Source organism: Camelus bactrianus, chromosome X, assembly GCF_048773025.1.
Source record: "Camelus bactrianus isolate YW-2024 breed Bactrian camel chromosome X, ASM4877302v1, whole genome shotgun sequence".
Classification (NCBI taxonomy): Eukaryota; Metazoa; Chordata; class Mammalia; order Artiodactyla; family Camelidae; genus Camelus; species Camelus bactrianus.
In genome coordinates this window covers 64,725,422-64,748,012 of record NC_133575.1, presented here as the reverse complement: position 1 = coordinate 64,748,012, position 22,591 = coordinate 64,725,422, and the positions used below count along the sequence as shown (strand labels likewise).

The window sequence follows — 22,591 nt, the reverse complement described above, 5'->3', positions numbered from 1 at the left end:
CTTCCTTTCCTTATATTGTAAAGGCATATTTTCATGTAATTATAATCAATATCCACTTTAGCTTTATATTTTCGTATTAACAGTTTTACATATACTTACCTGTATTTAAATAGTCATTGTTATTTTAATGGTAAGGAAAGATTTAAGTTGCTGTGTGTTGAACTCTATTACCAGTTGAGTATTTGAGTTACTTCCAGTTTTTCACTACTATCTTTGCGTAGTTAAGTCTTTCTGCTTTCTCTCTGTCTTTTTTTTTTTTTTTTTTTTTTTTCGAGTTGTTTTCCTGGACTATATTTCTAAAGTGGAGTTATCAGGTCAAGGGTCCCATCCATTTTATAGCTTTTGTTTTATATTGTAAGATTGCTCTCCAGAAGATTGTACTAATTTATAATGTCACCGTCTGGGTACTTAGAGTTAATTTTTAAAATATTTTAAAATTTTTTGGTGGCTTTAGTAGTGAAAGTAGTCCTTAGTTGATTTAATTAGCTCTTAGTTGATTTTAGTTATCTCTTGATTGTGGTAGTGGTTTCATAGGTGTAGATATCTATCAAAATTCGTCAAATTGTACATCTGAAATATGTGTAGTTTACTGTGCAGGAATTATACCACAATAAAGTTGTTTAAAAATATTTTGGTGGCTTTAATAGCTGAAAATAGTTCTTAGTTGATTTAATTAGCTCTTTTCCCCATTATTAGTGAGGCTTAAACTTTTACTAGTTATTTTTTAATTGTTCTTAATCCATTTGTGTATCTCTACATATATGTTTTTTTTTTTTTTGCAGGAGGGAGGTATTTAGGTTTTATTATTTATTTTTAGAGGAAGTACTGGGGATTGAACCCAGGACCCCATGCATGCTAAGCATACGCTCTACCACTTGAACTATACCCTTCCCCATCCCTACATATACTTGATTTTCATCTTTATCTACTGAATTTATTGTTTCTGTAATTCCTTATATATTTTTAATTTTTATATACACAGAATTTCTTCTATTGTTTGAACGTTAATCTATAGATAGTGTATCTTTTTGTTTTTAGTTTAATTTTTATATTGTACACTTAGGTTTTTATTTTTCCACACTGGGATCCAGTTTTTCTAGGGATATTACATTTTGATAATATGGTATTATTTTAAGTCATATACCTAGTCTCTACATATAGATTTCTTTGTAAGGGATGATGAGACAGGACTGAGTGAGAATTTGAATAGAAGGCAAAGAAGTGTAGTGGCTGAGAACTGAGTGTGGGTGTTTGATTGATTGCTAGATTCATCAGTTGTATTGTTGATAAAAATCATTTGAAATCTGACTTCCGATTTTGAGTGGCTTCCCTGTGGGAGAGGTGTTATTTTTTTCTTGAAGTAAGTATTTTTTAAAGTGCTGTTATAAAAATGGCTTTATGCAGTGTGATCTTGGCTTTAGCTACACATTTAGGATTGAAACTTAAGTAGTATAATCTTATATGTTAAATTATATAGCAACGCTTCAAACTTAATATGTCTTGAGGTATAAAAAGGAAAGAATACAAATGCATAATGAAGAGGTGAAGGAGTATAAACAAGGATATCAAAATACTGAAGTTTCATAATCATGTGTACCACATATTTGAAACAAAAATCCTGCTTTTCTGTCCATATATATGTAACTTTCACTTGAATCATCTATACTGCTTAACTTGATTTATTAAGAAGCCTATTAAAGGTAGTAAGTTGGATTTCTTCAGTACTTCATTACTACTGTTACTTAGTCTAGGAATCCCTCTTTTTCCTTATTTAATTCTGATGTAATGTTTTACTTATAATTTGGAACATAGGGGTAGGTGCTTTTTTGTTAAAGCTACTGGCAACCAAGTATTGACATATCCAGATCTGAAGTGCCTTTTAAAAAAACATGAGTCTGTACAAGAAATATTTGTCAGTTTATGTTGAACTGTAATATTTTTGATTATGCCATTCAGAAAAAAATTTAAATTTTCAGAATTTTAAGTAATGATACAGGGAGAGACTTGAAGTCAGGGTGATTTTTTTTGAAGTTTGATCTTTTGAACATTTTTCTTTATTTCTGCTTGACTATTATTTACAACATAATAATTAGATTTGCTTCTTACAATACATCTTTAAGGTAGATAACTTAAATAATTACAGGTATCCTTTCATTTAGTGGTGACCCTGTTGAATTTTTGGCTTTTTGCTTCCTCCTTGGAGCTTTATTGGGGATAACAGAGCAATGAGTGTGTGTGTGTGTGTGTGTGTGTGTGTGTTTGTGTTTGTGTTTAAATGAACAGTTTTTGTTAATGTACACATTTTATATATTGAAATGGTGTCTTGGAAAAAATTAAGATGTTTTAAGATTTTAGAATCATTTTATGGAGAATCCTAACTTAAAATGCAATCAAAGACATAATTATCTTTAGGTATGGTATATATTTTTACATTTATTCAGCAGTTTTCATCTAGAGAATTGAAAGTACCAATTAGTGCTTACATTTGGAGTGACAGATTGTATTAATTTCATTTCATATACAAAAGACTTGATGCAATTTTATGCTATTCAAAAAAATTTTATCAAAATTGTACGTTTACTACTATCCTTAAAAGTAATACATCTATGATGATATATGTCATTATAAGAATTTACATTTACATATAACATATTTGAGTTTAAAAGTGTTGTCACATTATCTTATTTGATCCTTACCAACTACTTTATTTTTTTTTCTCATCAGCTACTTTAAAATACTGAATTCCAGACATACCTGTATTTTTTCTTACCTTACCCAGCTCTTGTTCTCTAATTACTAGTAATAGCTTTAAATTGTCTATTAAAACTGTAGAATGATCTTTGAGTACTGGTAGCATGGTTATTGCATCTCTAAGTGTGGAAGCAATTTAAGCATGTGTGATTTATTAACTGTTACATGGACACACAGCCATAGTTAGGAAGAACACAGTGCATCATGGGAAACCAAAAAGCATATGCTGCTTGACCCAGTGTGGATATAATGCTGATAGGTATCATGGCAGACAGCAATCAATGTCTAAAAACTCATATTTCTCACTGTGGATTGCTTGAGCCACATGTACACTCTTGCTTTCTGTAATATGTTAGTTTTAGCTATTCATCTGGATTGATCCTTGGCTTTTTTTTTTTTTTCACACATTGGGTCTAGGAAAATACTTTCAATGATTAAAATCCTTTTGGAGATTTATCATTAGTCTTAGGAAAATTGGTATCTCAGAAAGAGCTGTTAAAGAGTACGACTTTGGATTAGGTGAATGTTTCTCAACCCTTCTGATTGATCTCTTGTCCTAAACTTAATTTCTATACATTATTGATAATTTATTTATGGTATTTTAAATTACCCTATTGAAGATGTTTTCTTATACCATTTAGTGTCTACCATGGTGCTTTATAATTAACTGGCTCTTAGTTATTATTTGTTCAATTTTCTTAACTTTTGTTAGAATCATTTCATGATATATATATATTTTTAGGTTTACTAATCTGCTAGCTGGTATGGAGTTCTTTTTTTGGACCTTTCTCTACTGGGAAACTTCTAGAATGTGGGTGGGTCCCTTGTTCTTGCCTTGATATCATCTAACCTCAAGGATAGTATTTGTAGTGCTTTCTTGTGGCAATGTAACCCAGAGAATACTTGAGCCCTGGGTGGATTGCTCTGGCTGTCTAATTCCTGAAGAAGTCTTAAAACTAAGAAAAAGAGAAAGAAATGCTATGAACAATGATTTATATTTTCAAAAGAAGTGATAGGAAGTCTTAATACTTTGTAGTCTACCCTGTTAATCAGTGGTATTACTGCAGTAGAAAGGCCCCTTTTTTCCTTTGCTGCCAGTTCTTTTTTCCTTTCTCCTTCAAATTTAGAATATTAAAAAAACTCAACACAAATTGTAAAGATATACTATTGGATTATTGCAGATATTTATATTTTATGGCAAAGTGTCAAAAAGAAAATAAACTATTTTTTGTTTTCTTTTTTGTACAAGTATATGCATTTTTCTTCAAAATCATGAAACTCTGGATAAAGTTTTTTTTTATTTTTTTAAACTTTTATTATTTTTTTCATGTTGTAGAGGAGCATCTTAAACACTGAGGAGATACTATGTGCTAGTCACTGTGCAAAATATGTTTACTGGGTGGGGGTGCCTTTCTCTCTGCCTGGAATGCCTTCCCTTCCTTTTCTCTGTTTTGTTAACTTTCACTTAGCCTTCAGGTGTGAAACTGGACATGAACCTCTACCCCCAGGATAAATTAGGCCCTGTACTACTTTGCTTCCTTAGCTCTCTGTACTAAACCTCTGGGCACTGGTAGCTTTTGTTTGTTTGTTTGTTTAAATATGTCCAACTTTTATTGTTATACTCCCAGGCATGTGAAATGACTTCTAATTATTGTGGCATTAAAAAAATTACTGTGGTATAGTCAGTTTACAATGTTGTCTCAATTTCTGGTGTACAGCATAATATTTCAGTCATACATACACATACATACATTCGTTTTCATATTCTTTTTCATTATAGGTTACTATGAGATACTGAATATAGTTCCCTGTGCTATACAGAAGAAACTTGTTTATCTATGGTCACTTGTAGCTTTGATTTGTTTCTATCTACAAGTTTGTTTAACCCACTGGGATTATGGGTTTTCCAGACAGCAGTTTAATCTTTCCATTGTATCCCTGTATTTTAAATGTCTGAATGCATCAGTGAATGACTTGTGTTTCTGTTTTATAAATAATATGAGGTGGTTATCATTACTCCCCATTTTATAGATGAGGAAGCACAGGCTCAGAGACTAACTTTGCAGGTCACATAAGTAGGAACTGGGGATGCTGGAAAAATTCAAATCTAAGACCTTTCTACTGTATCACATTGCCAGAAGGAGTAACAGCTAGTAAATTTTAGAGCCTGAGTAATCCAGGCTTTTAGACTTCAAAATACCAAGCTTATTTTTCTACTATACTTATTTTGATGTATTTAAAGCCTTGCTTTATTTTTCAAAATCTGTTTTGTTTTCTGTCCCTAAATCAAAATGTCATGTGACTAACTTTTTGTATATGCTGCTTCTATTCCACCCCACTCCCTGCAAAAATTTTAAATTTCGGATAAAATGTTGCATTTTACTTCTTCAGCATATGGTCTCAGTTTGATTCTTCATTTTACCTGTGTAGTTATGATTTTAATTAGAAAGCAAAACACGCAAACATTTCTGTTTTCTTTGTTTTTCAGTTACTTGTCTGATACTATTATTTCAGAAGGCCTAGGTAAAAATGCTGTCATTGCTATCTGAAAATTAGTATTTCAAATGTATCTCTTGGTAGAGGCCTCCTGGCCCCCTGAGATTAGGTACTTTTTGCATTTTATTCAGTGCCCAGCTGGATTCCTTTTAACTAATTATTATGAGTAGGATCATCTCTCAGCTCTCTGGTCTTCTCAGTTGTCATAATGATTCTGAAGTGTGATAATTTCAGTTGTTAGATTTGCTCTTTAGGTCAGCCAGTCTTCCTATTAAGAAGGTTTATAATCTATGTTTCATTTAATTTCTATCTGTTTATTCAAATTTATAGTTTTTTTTTTTGCAGTCTTTGTGTTAATTACCTTCATGATTTTTCAACTGCCCTAATAGAAGTAGCGGTGGACAGGGAGACCCAGAAGACCATTGGACTTCACTTCTCTGCATCTGTTTTTCCTACTGTAAGATGTGGAATTAAATTGATTATATGTAAAGGATACTTCTGGTTCAAAGATTCTATAATTTAACTCCTTAGAGCTGTTTTACAGAATACAGAAGTTTATATTAAACCTGAACTTTGTTTTCAGAGAATGCTTTTTTGCAGCTCTCAAAGAACTTATGTTACTTGTTGGCCATCATATTCCAGAAAGAGAAATTTGGTTAAATAACTGAAATTAGAATATTTTGAGTTTTAATAAGAACAGCTTATATAAGAGTAGCTTATAATGAGCCATGAATTTTGTAGAATATTTTTAATACATTGAATATTACATTTTATTATATATTACATTATATTCATATGTAATTCTAACACAGAATTTAAAAAAAAACTTAGAAATATAACTACTGAGGGTACATTAGAGTTCTTATGCCTAAAAATATCACCTGTAAAAAATTCCAGCTTAAATCAAAACAAATGGATTGAAGTAAATATTAACTACCACTATGAGTCCTGAAGTTTGATTTAGAAGAAACTGTTACTGCAAGAACCATGCTAATATAGTCTGGAAACTTGTTAATGTTGTTTAAAAGAGAATGGCATGTTCAAATTCACAAGTATTGTTATTGCCATTGTGGTGTTAGAATCTATTTCTCTAGTACTATTTTGTAGTCAAATTTTAATAGACCTTCAAGGGGGGAGAATTTGAGAGTAGATAAGCCTTGTTTTAATTGCTTAATTAATGATTCTATGTTTTTAAATTATTACTGAGGCATTGATAAAAAAATTTATATAATTAGGTGAAAATCAAACATCCTTGTTTTTATAAAATGAAGTAGCCGGAGTGGGGGGTAGCTTAAGTTGTCAGTTTAAGATATAATTCTGACAGGTTTTCTATAAGAGGGTAATTCTAAAAATTCATTAGATAACTCCCATTTTCTAGATTATACATTGGTGGGTATATTGCAATGTCTAGGGTAGTTAGAGTTTTGTAACAAGTGAATAACTCTTGAGATGGTAATGAGACAAAGAAAAGAAACTTGATAAAAAAGAAAACGCCACTAAAGACATCAACTATCATTGTGCGTTGAAGCCTTCATATTAACATTTACTTGATGAAAAGTAATGCCTGATATTAGAAGCCCAGTTCATACAAGACAGTGTTGGGGGAAAAAATGGCACAAGCTATTATAGATGTTAATATGCAGTATTTTAAGGCTTTTTTCTTTGAGGTAACATATTTTTAGGAGTACTAACTATATTTGCATGTAGGTATATTTAGGAAATGCCCTAATGTGGAGAGAATGAGTTACACACTAGGATTTTAGGATATCAATGTCTGTAGACAGCAAAAATTCATTTTTAGATTGACTCATCAGCTACTTTGACTTTAATATTACCTGTATATTTTACTTAAAGATAGTCTATGTAGTTAATTGCTTGGAAAACACACCTAGATATGTGTGAAATAACTGAAAGAATTTGCTTGATCCTTTATACCAATCCAGAAGCTAAACCTTGTAGATGCAAATATAAAATAATCAGATTAAGTTGCCATTCTTTCTGAGCATCACAACAGTTGCTCAGGCCCCAATTATTTTGGTAGATTAAAGTTGTTTTTTGCAGAGACTTGTAAAGTTAATTGGCAGGAAATAACTTTTAAAAATCAGAATAGAATCATTTATTCCCATAATGCTAAATACATGTTGGATTGTAGTTCTTCATGTTTCCCAAGAAAACAAAAAAGGCACCCTGATAGAAAAATCTAAAATTTTTCCTGTATGAATTCATATAATATTATTTATAGATAGACTTTACTTTGGCTTTTATTTATTCATTGATTCAATGAACAAATATTTATTGAGAACACAGAAAAGTCTCTTCTCATGGTGATCATTGAGGATGATTTACAAAATTATTTTGTGTTATCTTGTTCTTGACTTGATGGTAATATGTTGATGCTTGTCCTATGTGATGGTAGATATATATCTATATATATATACACACACACATATATGTATTTCTCTCTCTGTATATATATTTACTGTAGTACTTATAAAAATTGGAAATGTAGCTGTGAGTAATTTCAGGACCTTATGTCAAGATGATTGTGGATGCTCTTTTTATCTAAGGATTTTTAATATTCTCGTTTACTCTGTTTACTGTTTTAATAATTAGGTTTTATGAAACACATTAGTAACTTGAACTCTTAGATAAAAAATGAAAAACAGATTTGTTTTATAATTGTCTCATCCATTTCTGTATTTGTTAACCATCTTCTGAAATTTACTTGTGTGCTTTAAAAATGAGTTAATGTTGAAGTGAATTTGAGTACATAGTTTAGTTGTTTAAAACATGGTGTTTTAAAATAATCATTAATCTGATACCGTTTTTGTAGCCCGTTAACTTTTTTAGGAAAAACAGTTCTGCTTTATTAAGAAAATGTGTCCTGTTAATCAGGGACCTAGGTGCAAGTAATACCTTTTGTTTGCATTCTTATCATTTATATAGAATCTAGATTCTCTGATTATTGATCAGTTCATCACTATGGATCAAGTACGAGTAGAATTTACCCATCATCTTTGTACTTTGTTTTTAGACATGCTCATTTTTGCTGTTTTATAATGCTTATTGCGTAAGATTAACAGCAAAATAAATGATTTAATCAAGACATGTAGAAGTAAGTTAAACTGTCATATCATTTAAATGTTATCATTTGTTTAAGTGTGCTTAATTTTTGTAGTTGTTTCTTAAATGTGATTGAAGTAGTAAATATTTAAAATGTTATTTTTCTTATAGCATTTTTAAAATTGTACTTTGTTATATCATGGAACAGTTGGGTAATGGACTAGATTGATGGTTTTAAACCAAATTTGTTTTCTTGTATTTTATTTATGCTTTTTAGGTGGCAGCCAATGCACACATTCCTCCAGACTACCTCCTTAAAATTTGTGAGCGGATTGGTCCTTTACTAGATAAGGAGATCCCTCAGAGTGTTCCTGGGGTACAGACATTACTAGGTGTTGGTCGGCAATCTCTGTTACGAGACGCCAAAGGTAAGATTTTTACAGTTTTTAGAGGAAGGAGTAGAAAGCATTATATTTTTATGTCAGATAAATGTTCCCATGCTTTTCTAATAATTTTCTTCTGGTTTTTCTCACCTTGCCAATCTTGTTTTTATTTTCCTAGTGTACAAGTAAATATTTTAGAGTCCTAAATGGAGCCCTTTTCTGTAAAACAATGAATACTGTAGAGGTAAAGAATATAAAATCTCTTTGTAATCCTGTGGAACAGAGATCTCAACAGATCGCTGCTCTGATTAGTTCAGTATAAATGCCTAAAATATTCTTTCATTACATTTTAATGTCCCTAATCTTTGAGTCTTGATATCATCCTAGTTATATTGCATATTTCATAACAGGTAAATGAAAATTGTGATATGTAAAGATATTTATAATTGAAAATATTTAAACAAAAGTATCAATCCAGTGTTGAATAACACTTGCTCTACTCCACTATATTTCAGTCTTTTACAGATTTTCCCCAAAGTTTTAGATGGAACTCCAATATGTAAATTACATAGAAAGAGTTTTATGAACATAAAAATGTGAAATTAGACACTAAGGATGTCCCTTAGTGAATTTAATACTTCAGGTTTAACAACCAGTTTATTTCCATGTTTTATTAGCATAATGTTTTTTAACTCCTAATTCACAAAGATAAATAGGTGCTTAAATAATATCAGTTTTTAAATATCTCATTTTAAAATTTAAGGACATTCTTCAGTTCAGTTAATTTGGAACCTTTCAAGGGAGTAGTAGAGTATTTTTATTTCAAAATTGAATTATTAGGAATATTTCATATTTGCTTGAATTTTTTGACATAAATGCAAAAGACAAAAATACAACTATTTATACTCAGTTATCATCTGATATGCAGTGTTGTTACCTGTTATGGCACAGCTGGCAGGTGCTCCAGAACATGAGCATGCACCAAACATAAATGTTTCTGAATTTTACCTGACATATTTGTGCTGAAGTTGTTTCCTTGCTTACATACTTTTATATGAGCAGACATGTATAAATCTAAAGCTCAAATGGGGAACTAATGTAAACTTAAAGCCTTATTAATTCGTGACATAGTTACATAAGATTCAAGTATATGCATAATAAAAGTTTTAGTTTTGGTCAGCACAGAAATAAAATATCTTGATGATAATATTAAGGCTTTGATGTTTACCAATCATAATATAGATTATAACATGTTTAAACATATGCATGTTATGTTTATTGTGGTTTTAATAGGTAAAATATATTTTAACAAATGAAATTGAAAACAGACATTTGCCTCTGAGGTACAGTTAAAAAAGAAAAAGCATTGTTCTATGCCTTGATTAACTTTTGAATCTTTTTGTATAGACTGTAAGAGTACACTATGGAATGGGTCTGCTTTTGCAGCTCTACATAGAGGGAGACCTCCAGAACTACCTGTAAATTATGTGAAACCTCCCAATGTGGGTGAGTAATGTCCATGTGAGTTATAAACATGTTCTTGATTTGTTTCATCCTGAACTCATTATAAAGCCAAAAATAGGTACCAGAATTAAATTTGAAGTATAAACGAACTGCTTAGATTCTTGAGGTGTTTCATGGTTGGTCCAGATTTTTTAAAGCATTTTTATTTAAAGCAAATATAATCATGATTTTTTAAAAGGTGATCTTGTTTTTTTAAAAAATCATTTTCTTCCTTTCCCTTTCCTTCCTCTCCCTTCCCTTTTTCCTCTCTCCCCCTCCCTCCTTCCTTCCTTACTCTTTCTTTATTTCTTTCTTTTTAGCAAGAGCATTTACTTTTTTATATACTTTAGGTGTTTCTAACCATATGGATGTCTATTTACATATTTCTGTTCTGAGCTCAAAGATTTTACAGGGAACCATGTAAAGATAGATTTCAGAAGGAAACAAAAGTACACTCTGCTTATATCTGCTTGTCAAATTTATAATAATGTAATAAATGTTTAATAAATTTCTTAAAACAAAAAAAAATCACCCTTCCACTTGTAGTTTACTGAAATTCACATGTCCTATTTGTATTATACCTGGGGTATTTCTAGCCAGACCATTATGAAGAAATACTATTAGTGGTTCCCAAGGAGATCTAACTAACAAAACCATTTATACCAACGTTAACTCCCATGAACAATGCATAAAACCAAGCAGCTAGATGAGTAACTGCCACTCTGTTTACCTAATTTTTCATTTTTCTAAAAAAATTATATTATAAATGCCTACTGTCTAGAGAATATGCCTTAAATTCAAATTGAAAAATAAGAATACATTTTTAAAGGGCTACTATTTAACATAATTAGTTTATAGAACTTATTTATCCAAGGGGTTAAATAAATTTAGACAAGAAATAATTTAAAATGATATTTAGATAAAATCTTTGATATTCATAAGTGTTATTAAGAAAAATTGGCTACTTTGATACATATTACTAATAATACTCTTCCATAGCATAGATATTACTGGAAAATGTAGACTACTAGGTTAATTCTAATTGGACATGGTGTTTTTAACTTTTATTTTCATTTACAAGGTAGTATGTTTACCATCCAGGATTTCCTGGCGTTCACTTTCCCTTAAGCTTTATTCATAATTTATTGAATTGAATTCAGATAGTTTTTATAATTCATTCATTAATTTACATTCAAAAGATACAATAGTTTTAGCTACACTATCAACATTACATTTTTTTTTGAGTTGTAGTCATTTTACAATGTTGTGTCAAATTCCAGTAGAGCACAATTTTCAGTTATACATGAACATGTATATATTCATTGTCACATTTTTTTTTGCTGTGAGCTACCATAAAATCTTGTATATATTTCCCTGTGCTGTACAGTATAATCTTGTTTATCTATTCTACATTGTGAAATCACTGTCTGTCCCTTCCCACCCCCCACCCCCTTGGCAACCACAAGTTTGTATTCTATGTCTATGAGTCTGTTTCTGTTTTGTAATTATGTTTTGTTTGTTTTGGATTTCACATAAGAATGATCTCATATGGTATTTTTCTTTTTCTTTCTGGCATACTTCACTTAGAATGACATTCTCCAGGAACATCCATGTTGCTGCAAATGGCATTATGTTGACAGTTTTTATGGCTGAGTAGTATTCCATTGTATAAATATACCACTTCTTCTTTATCCAGTCATCTGTTAATAGACATTTAGGCTGTTTCCATGTCTTGGCTATTGTAAATAGCGCTGCTAGGAACATTGGGGTGCAGATGTCATTTTGAAGTAGGGTTCCTTCTGGATATATGCCCAGAAGCGGGATTCCTGGGTCATATGGTAAAGCTCTTCCTAGTCTTAGGGAATCGCCATACTGTTTTCCACAGTGGCTACACCAAACTGCATTCCCAGGAGCAGTGTAGGAGGATTCCCAATTCTCCACAGTGTCTCCCGCATTTGTCATTTCTGGACTTTTGAATGATAGCCATTCTGGCTGGTTTTGATTTGATTTTTCTCTGATAATTAGTGATATTGAACATTTTTTCATGTGCCAAGTGATCATTTCTATTTCTTCCTTGGAGAATTGCTTGTTTAGGTCTTCTGCCCATTTTTGGATTGGGTTGTTTGCTTTATTCTTACTAAGTCCTATGTGCTGCTTATCCATTCTAGAGATCAAACCTTTGTTGGTATCATTTGCAAAAATGTTCTCCCATTCAGTAGGTTGTTGTTTTCTTTTACTTATGGTTTCCTTTGCTGTGCAGAAGCTTGTAAGTTTCACTAGGTCCCATTGGTTTATTCTTGCTTTTATTTCTATTGCTTGAGTAGACTGTTCTAGGAGAACATTTGTAAGTAGTATGTCACATAATGTTTTGCCTATATTTTCTTCTAGGAGGTTTATTGTATCTTGTCTTATATTTAAGTCTTTGATCCATTTTGAGTTTATTTTTGTGTATGGTGTAAGGGAGTGTTCTAGTTTCATTGATGTACATGCTGCTGTCCAGTTTTCCCAGCACCATTTCCTGAAGGGACTGTCTTTATTCCATTGTATATTCTTGCCTCCTTTGTCGAAGATTAATTGACCAAAAGTTTGTGGGTTCATTTCTGGACTCTCTATTCTGTTCCATTGGTCTATATGTCTATTTTTGTACCAATACCACGTTGTCTTGATGACTGTAGCTCTATAGTATTGTCTGAAGTCTGGGAGAGTTATTCCTCCAGCCTCTATCTTTTTCTTCAGTAATGCTTTGGCAATTCTAGGTCTTTGATGGTTGCATATAAATTTTACTATGATTTGTTCTAGTTCTGTGAAATATGTCCTGGGTAAGTTGATAGCAATTGCATTAAATCTGTAGATTGCCTTGGGCAGTGTGACTATTTTAACAATATTGATTCTTCCAATCCAAGAGCATGGGGTATCTTTCCATGTTTTGAAGTCTTCTTTAATTTCCTTCATCAGTGGTTTATAGTTTTCTGTGTATAATTCTTTCACCTCCTTGGTTAGATTTATTCTTAGGTATTTTATTACTTTGGGTGCTATTTTAAAGGGGATTGTTTCTTTACTTTCTTTTTCTGTTGATTCATCATTAGTGTAAAGAAATGCAACTGATTTTGAACATTAATCTTGTAACCTGCTACCTTGCTGAATTCAATCAGCTGTAGCTGTTTTTGTGTGGACCTTTTAGGGTCTTGTATATATAGTAACATGTCGTCAACATATAGTGACACTTTTACCTCTTCTTTTCCAATTTGGATCCCTTTTATTTCTCTCTCTTGCCTGATTCCTGTGGCTAGGACTTCCAAGACTATGTTGAATAGCAGTGGTGATAGTGGGCATCCTTATCTTGTCCCAGATTTTAGTGGGAAGCTTTTGAGTTTTTCACCGTTGAGTACTATGATGGCTGTAGGTTTGTCATAATATAGCTTTTATTATGTTGAGATATATTTCCTCTATACCCACTTTGGCGAGAGTTTTTATCATAAATGGGTGTTGAATTTTATCAAATGCTTTTTCTGCATCGATTGAGATGATCATGTGGTTTTTGTCCTTTCTCTTGTTGATGTGATGTATTCCATTGATTGATTTGCATATGTTGAACCACCCTTGTGTCCCTGCGATGAACCCCACTTGATCATGATGTATAATCTTTTTTATGTGCTGTTGGATTCTATTTGCTAATATTTTGGTGAGGATTTTGGCATCTATGTTCATCAGTTATATTGGTCTGTAATTCTCTTTTTTGGTAGTGTCTTTGCCTGGTTTTGATATCAGGGTGATGGTGGCTTCATAGAATGAATTTGGGAGGATTCCCTCCTTTTCAATCTTCTGAAAGAGTTTGAGAACGACTGGTATGAGTTCTTCTTCATATGTTTGGTAGAATTCCCCGGTGAAGCCATCTGGTCCTGGACTTTTATATGTAGGGAGGTTTTTTTAATTGGTAATTGAATTTCATTTCTAGTGATCGGTTTGTTCGAGTGGTCAGCTTCTTCTTGATTCAGTCTTGGTGGACTGTATGTTTCCAGAAACTTGTCTGTCTCCTCTAGGTTATCCAGTTTGTTCCCATATAGTTTTTCATAATATTATCATATGATATTCTGTATTTCTATGTTATTTGTTGTAATTTCTCCATTTTCCTTTCTTGTTTTGCTTATTTGCACACTCTGTTTTTCTTCTTTGTAAGTTTGTACAGAGGTTTGTCGATTTTATTTACTTTTTCAAAAAACCAGCTTTTGGTTTGATTGTTTTTTTTCTATTTTTTTTTAATCTCTATTTTATTTATTTCCTCTCTGATCTTATTATTTCCTTCCTTCTGCTGTCATTTGGGATGTTTTCCTTTTCTTTTTCTAGTTCTTTTAGCTGGTGGGTTACATTGTTTCTTTGAGATTGTTCTTCTGTTCTGTGGAAGGCCTGTATCGCTATAAACTTCCCTGTTAGCACTGCCTCTGCTGTGTCCCATAAATTTTGTGTGGTTGTGTTTTCATTTTCATTTGTCTCAAGGTATTTTTTAATTTCAAATTTGATTTAATCACTGACCCATTGGTTTTTAATACCATGTTGTTTAATCTCCATGCTTTCCTTTTTTCCTCCTTTTTTTCTCTGTAGTTGTTTTCTAGTTTCATGGCATTGTGGTTAGTAAACATTTTTGAGATTATTTGTGTCTTCTTAAAATTTTTGAGGCTTCTTTTGTGCCCAAGTACATGATCAATCCTAGAAAATGTTCCATGTGCAGTTGAAAAGAATGTATAAACTGTTTTTGGGGGGTGTAATGCTCTGAAAATATCCACCAAATCTAAGTTTTCTATTGTATCATTTAATTTTTCCATTGCCTTATTTATTTTCTGTATGGAAGATCTGCCTGGTGATGTTAATGCGGTGTTAAGATCTCTAGCATTGATTGTATTCCCGTCAATATCCCCCTTTATCTCTGTTAGTAATTGTTTTATGTACTTAGGTGCTCCTATATTGGGTGCATATATTTTAACAAGTGTAATATCCTCATCTTGTATCACGCCTTTAATCATTATTAAATGCCCTTCTTTATCTTTCCTCATGGCCTTTGTTTTAAAGTCTATTTTGTCTGAAATCAGTACTGGAACACCTGCTTTTTTGGCATTTCCATTTGTATGGAATATCCTTTTCTATCCTTTCACTCTCAATCTCTATGTGTCCTCCTCCCTAAAGTGGGTCTCTTGTATGCAGCATATTGGATATCCTTGCTTTATTATCCAGTCTGCCACTCTGTCTTTTGATTGGAGCATTTAGTCCATTAATATTTACAGTAATTAATGATAGATGTGTGTTTATTGCCATTTTGAACTTACTTTTGCAGTTTGTTTGGTATTTCTTCTTTATTCTTTCTTCCTTTTTGTGGTTTGGTCATTTTCCTTAGTATTATCATTAATTTTTTTTTAGTATTTGTGAGTGACTTTAAGTTTTTGCTTGTGGTTACCCTTTTTTGTAAATCTATTGGCCCATTACTAGAAGTTTTTTATTAGATAGTAGTATAATCTCAGACCCATCCTATTGAGAACAAAAAAATTTTAAAAAGAAGGAAAAAAAGTTACTGTATTTTTTCTTGCTTCCCCTCCCGCCCTTAATGATTTAGATATCTTTGTTTACAATATCATGTTTATTCTATTTGTAATTCATTGTAGTTATCACCTTTCCAGTTATAAGTTTTTCCGATGTATAGCATCCTGCTTCTTTTCTATTTAGAGTAGATCTTTCAATATTTCTTTTAGCATGGGTTTGGTGTTGCTAAACTCTTTTAGTTTTTACTTGTTTGTGAAATTCTTTATCTCTCCTTCTATTCTAAAAGATAGCCTTGCTGGATAAAGTATCCTAGGCTGCATCTTCTTTTCATTCAGGAGTTTGAATATATCTTGCCACTCCCTTCTGGCCTGTAGTGTTTGTGTAGAGTAATCAGCTGAGAGCCTTATGGGGGTTCCCTTGTAACTCACTCTTTGTTTGTCTCTTGCTGCCTTTAGGATCATTTCTTTATTCTTGACTATGGCCATCTTGATTATGATATGTCTTGGTGTGGGTCTGTTTGGATTCCTTCTGTTTGGGACCCTCTGAGCTTCCTGTACTTGGATATCTGATTCCTTCTTTAAGTTTGGCAGGTTTTCAGTTGTGATTTCTTCAAATACCTTTTCAATCCCCTTTGAGTTTTCTTCCCTTTCTGGAACCCCTATTATGCGTAAATTGGCATGCTTTATATTATCCCATAGGTCCTTTATACTGTTTTCATTGGTTTATATTTGTTTTTCTCTCAGCTGTTCTGATTGAGTGCTTTATGTTGTCCTTTCTTCTGTGTCACTTATTCATTCCTCTGCATTTCTAGTCTGCTTTGTACAGCCTTTAGATCAGCTCTAACTCAGCCAATGAGTTTACCAATTCTACTTGGGTCTTCTTTATATCTTCAATTTCATTTTTGACATATTTTATATCTCTAAATACTATCTGTTTTAGTTCCATCTGTACTTTGATCAGTCCTTTTTTGAAATCTTGATCTAGTAGGCCATCAGTGTCTATTTCTTTGATTGTTCTTTCTGGGGATTTCTCTTGCTCTTCTAATTGGGAGTGGTTCCTCTGCTTCTTCATATTGCTCATATCTCTCTGGCACTTTGGCTTTTGGAGTATCAGTTATCTATTTTGGTCCTTAAGGAGTTTATTTATTTATGTATCTATCGCTTATGCGGGAATAAAACTTAAAAAAAAGAGAAAGAGAATTTTAATAGAAGGGAGTAAAAAGGTTTGAAAACAGTTTATAATCAATAATAGAGGAGCAATTTGAATCAAACTAGCAATCGAGTTGAGATGTCTTTGTAAAAACTTTTAAAAAAGGAAAAAGCCAAAAACAGTATTTGAATCCTGTGTATAATCAATAACAGGAGATCAAAACCAAAAGAAATGAAAATGAAATCAGGTGGATTTTTAAGAATAATAATAATAATACTTTAAAAGAAAAATATTAAAGTGATTAAAACTAGGAGTATATACAATTGTTCAAAAAGTAACAAAGAGGTACTAGAAAGTAGAAAAGATAAAATGAAAAGATAATTTTAAAAGAAGAGAGGGGAAAAAAGGTTTGAAAACAGTATATAATCAAAAATAGAAGAGTAAGTTGAAGCAGAATAGCATTCGAGTTGAGATGTCTTTTAAACCATTTAGAAAAGGAGAAAAGAGCCAAAAAAATTTTGAATCCTGTATATAATCAATAAGAGGACATCAAAACCAAGAGTAATAAAAATGTAATGAGGTGGTTTTTAAAAAACAACAATAATAAAAATATTTGAAAAGAAAAATTTTAAAGGGATTAAAACTGGAAGCATATATAAGTGTTTAAAAAGTAAAAATTAAAAAGGTAATAGAAAATAGAACAGATAAAAAAAGATTAAAAAAAATGGTGAGATGTTTCATGGAGACTGTGTGCTCTTAATGATTTTATCGAGAAGTCTTTCTGTTTTCGCCCTGTTTTGCTAACTCAGCTTGCTGTTTCCAGAGGTCCTCTGTTGGTATCCCTCATCTGTACTGCTCCCAGTGCCTGTCGGGAAGCAGATCACAACCCCTCCCAACACTGTGGTCAGGTGCTGCTTTCCTTCATGGTGGGCAGGCAGGTCATTCCCCCTCTCAATGTTGCAGGCAGATAATGAGCTCGGGGAAGGTGCCCGCCTCCTAGCACCGAGGTCAGGTGCTGCATTCCTGCCAGGAAGGCGGGTGTCCACCTACCCTCTCCCGGCTCAGGTTGCTCCCCTGCTCTGTGCAGCTGCCCACTCTGCCAATGATCAGTGTTCCGTAGGTGGGCTCAGGGAAGACCACGGAACAGCCCCACCTCTGCTCTGTGCCAAAACTCAGCTCCTTGTTTGTCTTGGTTGCGTGAGTTCTCTGAGGTACCATGGCAGAAAGATCCTATCTGCCTCTTGCTGTAAACAAGTCTTCATTTGGCCTTTGAGACTGCTAAGCCCTAAGGGATGGATTCAGGTTTCGACCCCGACCCTGCTTGGGTTCTAAGTGCTGAAGGATATGGCAGCTGTGCCTGAGCCCTGCCTCTCTTCTCCCGAAAATTTTCAGTGTGTTTCTAGTGATGGGGGTATGTCACCCTTTCCCCCAGGGCACATCAGCCGTGTTGTTTTATGGAAGGCCCAGATTGTTTTGCCCTGTGTACTCACTCATCCACAGCACGCAGCACCCTGCAGTACCCTGGGGCTGCAACAGTGCAGCAGCCCCAGTCCTCTGCCCGGCTCGGGCAGCCTGTCCCATTTCCCCAGCTGCTGGCTTGCGTCTCGGGCTGGGTGTTGCAGGGAACCTCTGTGCCCATTTAACTTAGTTCTGTTGGTCAGGGGGTGCTCTGTATAGATCCGAGCCTCAGAGGCTCCCCCTCTGTCTCACTGGCCTCTCCGTTCGACAGGGAGAGACCCAGTGAATGAGCGCTATTCCTCCTTTGCCGCTCCCTTCCCGTGGGACCTGTCCCACACTGTTTTGCCTTTTCTTCTTTCTTTTTTCCTTTTCTTTTACCAGATTTTTGGCGTGTTTATCTTTTTAAGAGGGTGATGTTCTATTGGAGTTAGGCAGGTGCTCTGGTTGGCTGAGTGAGTCTGTGGATGTGAGTTTTGGTGTATTTTTGGGAGAGGGTAAGCTATGAGCATCCTTCTACTCCACCGTCTTGGCATCCTTCAACATTACTTGTAATGCTTTATACTCCTTCAGGGGTCACATGTGAAGTGCTAAAGAGCAGCCTTTACAGTATTAGGTTTTCAATCTTTCTTTACTCTTTCCTTTTCTTTTCAAAAATTCTTTCTACTATGCATATACATTCAAACTCTACTGGTTTTGTACAGTAAATGCTTTACATTCTGACTTAATCAATTTTTTTTATTAATAGGCTATTTTTTAGAGCAGTTTCAGATTCAGCAGAATAGAGCAGAAAATACAGAGTTTGTACATAGCCCTCCTCATCCACATATATATACTCCCCTACCCTCAACATCCCTCATCAGTGTGCCATATTTGGTACAGTCGATGAACCAACATGGAAACATTATTATCAACCGAACTCATAGTTTGCATTGGGGTTCACTCTTGATGTTGTACATTCTCTGGGTTTTGACAAATGCATAATGACATGTAGCTACAACTATAGTATCATACAGAGTAATTTCATTGCCCTGAAAATCCCTTATGCTCCACCGATTTATTTCTCCCTCCCTCCCTCTCCCCAAACTCCTGGAAACCACAATCTTTTTATGGTTTTTATAGCTTTGCCTTTTCCAGAATGTCATTTGTTTGGGATCATACAGTTTGTAGCCTTTTCAGACTGCCTTCTTTCATTTAGTAATATGTCTTTTAAATTTCTTCCATGTCTTTCATGGCTTGATAGCTCATTTTTTTTTTTTGCTGCACATATATATTTTAATTTACATATATGTACTGTTCATTGTTTTGAAGAATGTTTAGAACTTTAGCTTTGTAAACTTACATTGTTATCAAAGGAATAAAGCCAACCAGAAAATAACATTTATTTCAAAAACATACATACACCCTATTATTAATAGCAGCATTATTTATAATTGATAAAATATGGAAGCATCCTAAGTGTACATCAATAGTTGAATAGATAATGAAGATGCAGTGTGTGTGTATGTGTGTGTGTGTGTGTGTATATATATATATATATATATATATATATATATATATATATATATATATATATATAAAATGTAGTACAACTCACCCATAAGAAAGAAGGATATTTTGCCATTTGTGGCCCTTCACTTTTTTTTGTCACTTTAAAAACCAGAATATTATAACCGGCAGAAACATTTCCATTATATCAAAAGCATTAAAATACCTAGAAATAAACTTAACCAAGGAGGTTACGTATACTCTGAAAACCAAAATGACACAAAGAAATAGAAAGATTTCTTGTGCTCTTGGATTGGAAGAATCAACACTATCAAAATGGCCACACTACCCAAAGCAATCCACAGATCCAGTGCAACCTCTGTCAAAATATGAGATTCCTCACAGAACTAGAACAAATTGTATTCCAAAATTTATAAGGAACCACATAAGATGTTGAACAGCCAAAGCAATCTTTTGTAGGTCTGTTTTTTCCCTCTTTCTTCTTTTTGTTCTCTTTTGTTACGGCTTGATGACTAGAGAAGGTCTTTTAACATTTGTTGTAAAGCTGGTTTGACAGTGCTGAAATCTTTTAGCTTTTGTTTATCTGTGAAGCTTTTGGTTTCTACATCAGGTCTGAACAAGAGCCTTGCTGGATAGAGTATTCTTGGTTTTAAGTTTTCCCCTTTCATCACTATACATATATCGTGCCACTCCCTTCTTGCTTCTAGAGTTTCTGCTGAAAAATCAGCTGGTAACTTTATGGGAGTTCCCTTGTATGTGATTTGTTACTTTTCTCTTGCTAATTTTAATATTTTCTCCTTATCCTTAATTGTTGTCAATTTTATGACTATGTGCCTTGCTGTGTTCCTCTTTGGGTTGATCCTGTGTGGTACTGTCTGCACTTCTTGGACTTGGGTGACTGTTTTCTTTCCCAAGTTGGGGACGTTTTCATTGATGATCTCTCCAAAAATTTTCTCAGGTCCTTTCTCTCTCTCATCCCTTCTGGGACCCCTATAATGCAAATGTAAGTGTTTCATGTTGTCCCAGAGTTCACTTAAACTATCCTCATTTCTTTTTATTCTTTTTTCTTTTTTCTGTTCTGCAGTAGTGATTTCCACTAATCTGTCTTCTAGCTCACTGATCCATTCTTCTGCCTCATTTAGTCTATTCCTGTTTCCTTCTAGTGTGTTATTCATTTCAGTGATTTTACTTTTCAACTCTGGGTATTCTTTATATTTTCCAACTCTTTGCTAAAAACTTCACTTTGTGCATCTATACTCCTCCTGAGTTCTCTGAACATCTTGGCCATCATTACTTTAAACTCTTTCTCAGTTAAAGTACCTATCTCCTTATCACTTATTTCTTATTCTGGGATTTTTTCTTGTGCCTTGGCTTAAGAGATATTCCTTTGCTGCCTCATATTGTCTATATTTTTATGTGTTTGTGGATTTCTTCCACAGGCTTTGGGATTGTTGTTTTCTTATTTCTAGTATCTCCCCCTGGTGGGTGAGGCTGGACTAGAGGCTTATGCAGATTTCCTGGTAGGAGGAGTTGGTGCCTGCCTACTGCTGGGTGAAGCTTGATCCTGGACCTCTGGTGGGTAGGGCCTTGTCTAGAGGCCTTTGTGGCTTAGGCAGTCTGCTGATGGGTGTGGCTGTGTTCCCACCCTGTATGTTGTTTGGCCTGAGGCTTCCCTATAGGCTGTTGGGTGGGGCTGGGTCTTGGTGCTAATGATCCAATCAAGATGTCAGCCTCCAGGGAAGCTCATGTAGATGAATACTCCCAGCATGTCCAACACCATCATTTGTGTCCCCTGGGTGAGCCACTGCTGTCCCCCACATCCCCAGGAGACCCTCCAAATCCAGCAGTCAGTTCTGGCCCAGGTTCCTATGAAATCACTGCCTCTGCCTTTGGACCCGGTGCCCTTGAGATTCTGTGTATGCTTCCTAAGAGAATGAAGTCTCTGTTTCTCCCAGTCCCATGGGGCTCCTGGAGCTAGGCCCCACTGGCCTTCAAAACCAAATGTCCTCGGGTCTCCTCCTCCTCCAAGTACTGGAATTCCAGGCTGGGGATCCTGATGTGGGGCTTAGAGCTCTCACTCCTGTGGGAGGGCCTCTGAGGCTTAACTGTTCTTCAGCTTGTGGGCCGCCCACCTATTGGGTATGGAGCCCAATTATATCATGAGCACGTTCCTCCTACGGTCCTACTGTGGTTCCCTGTTTATGTTTCCAATTGCAGAAGATCTTTTTTGTTAAGTTCCAGTCTTTTTCTTGATGGTTGTTTAGCCATGAGTTGTGATTTTGTTGTAGTCGAGAGGAGAGGCGAGCTCGTAGTCCTACCACTCTGCCATCTTGACCAGAAAATCAATCACTTTGTTATACATGATAGTAATTGTTTAGGAATTTCAGTGTCCCTGGCATTGATGCTTTCGCATTCTTAAATCTTACATGTTATTTGGGGAGGAGCTATTAGAATAGAGATAGTTCAGTCATGATATATTTTCATGTAGTATGTACTAGTCAAGATTTACTTAAATATTTAGAATTCAGAAGCTGATAAAAACTCAGAGGAATTGACTAGGAGAGTAAATATGATGCATAGGAAATCTTTTTAAAATTATTTACTTGTTTTTAAGCTTTTTTTGGGGGGGAATTAGGTTCATTTATATTTTATTATTATTTTTAATGGAGGTACTGGGGATTGAACCCAGGACCTTATTCATGCAAAGCACACACTCTACCACTGAACTATACCCTTCCCCCAGGAAGTCTTTT

General features: G+C 34.0%; 1 protein-coding gene across 5 annotated transcripts in view; it reads left to right on the top strand.

Moving 5' to 3' along the window:
* Positions 1–22,591, top strand: part of BRWD3 (bromodomain and WD repeat domain containing 3) — a 130,639-nt gene that overhangs the window by 2,843 nt on the left and 105,205 nt on the right. For all 5 annotated transcript variants that reach the window (XM_074360032.1, XM_045512672.2, XM_045512671.2 and 2 more), the window contains exons 5-6: positions 8,588–8,738; positions 10,101–10,199. In XM_074360032.1, the coding sequence (XP_074216133.1) occupies positions 8,588–8,738; positions 10,101–10,199 (250 nt within the window). The remainder of the gene's footprint in view (positions 1–8,587; positions 8,739–10,100; positions 10,200–22,591) is intronic.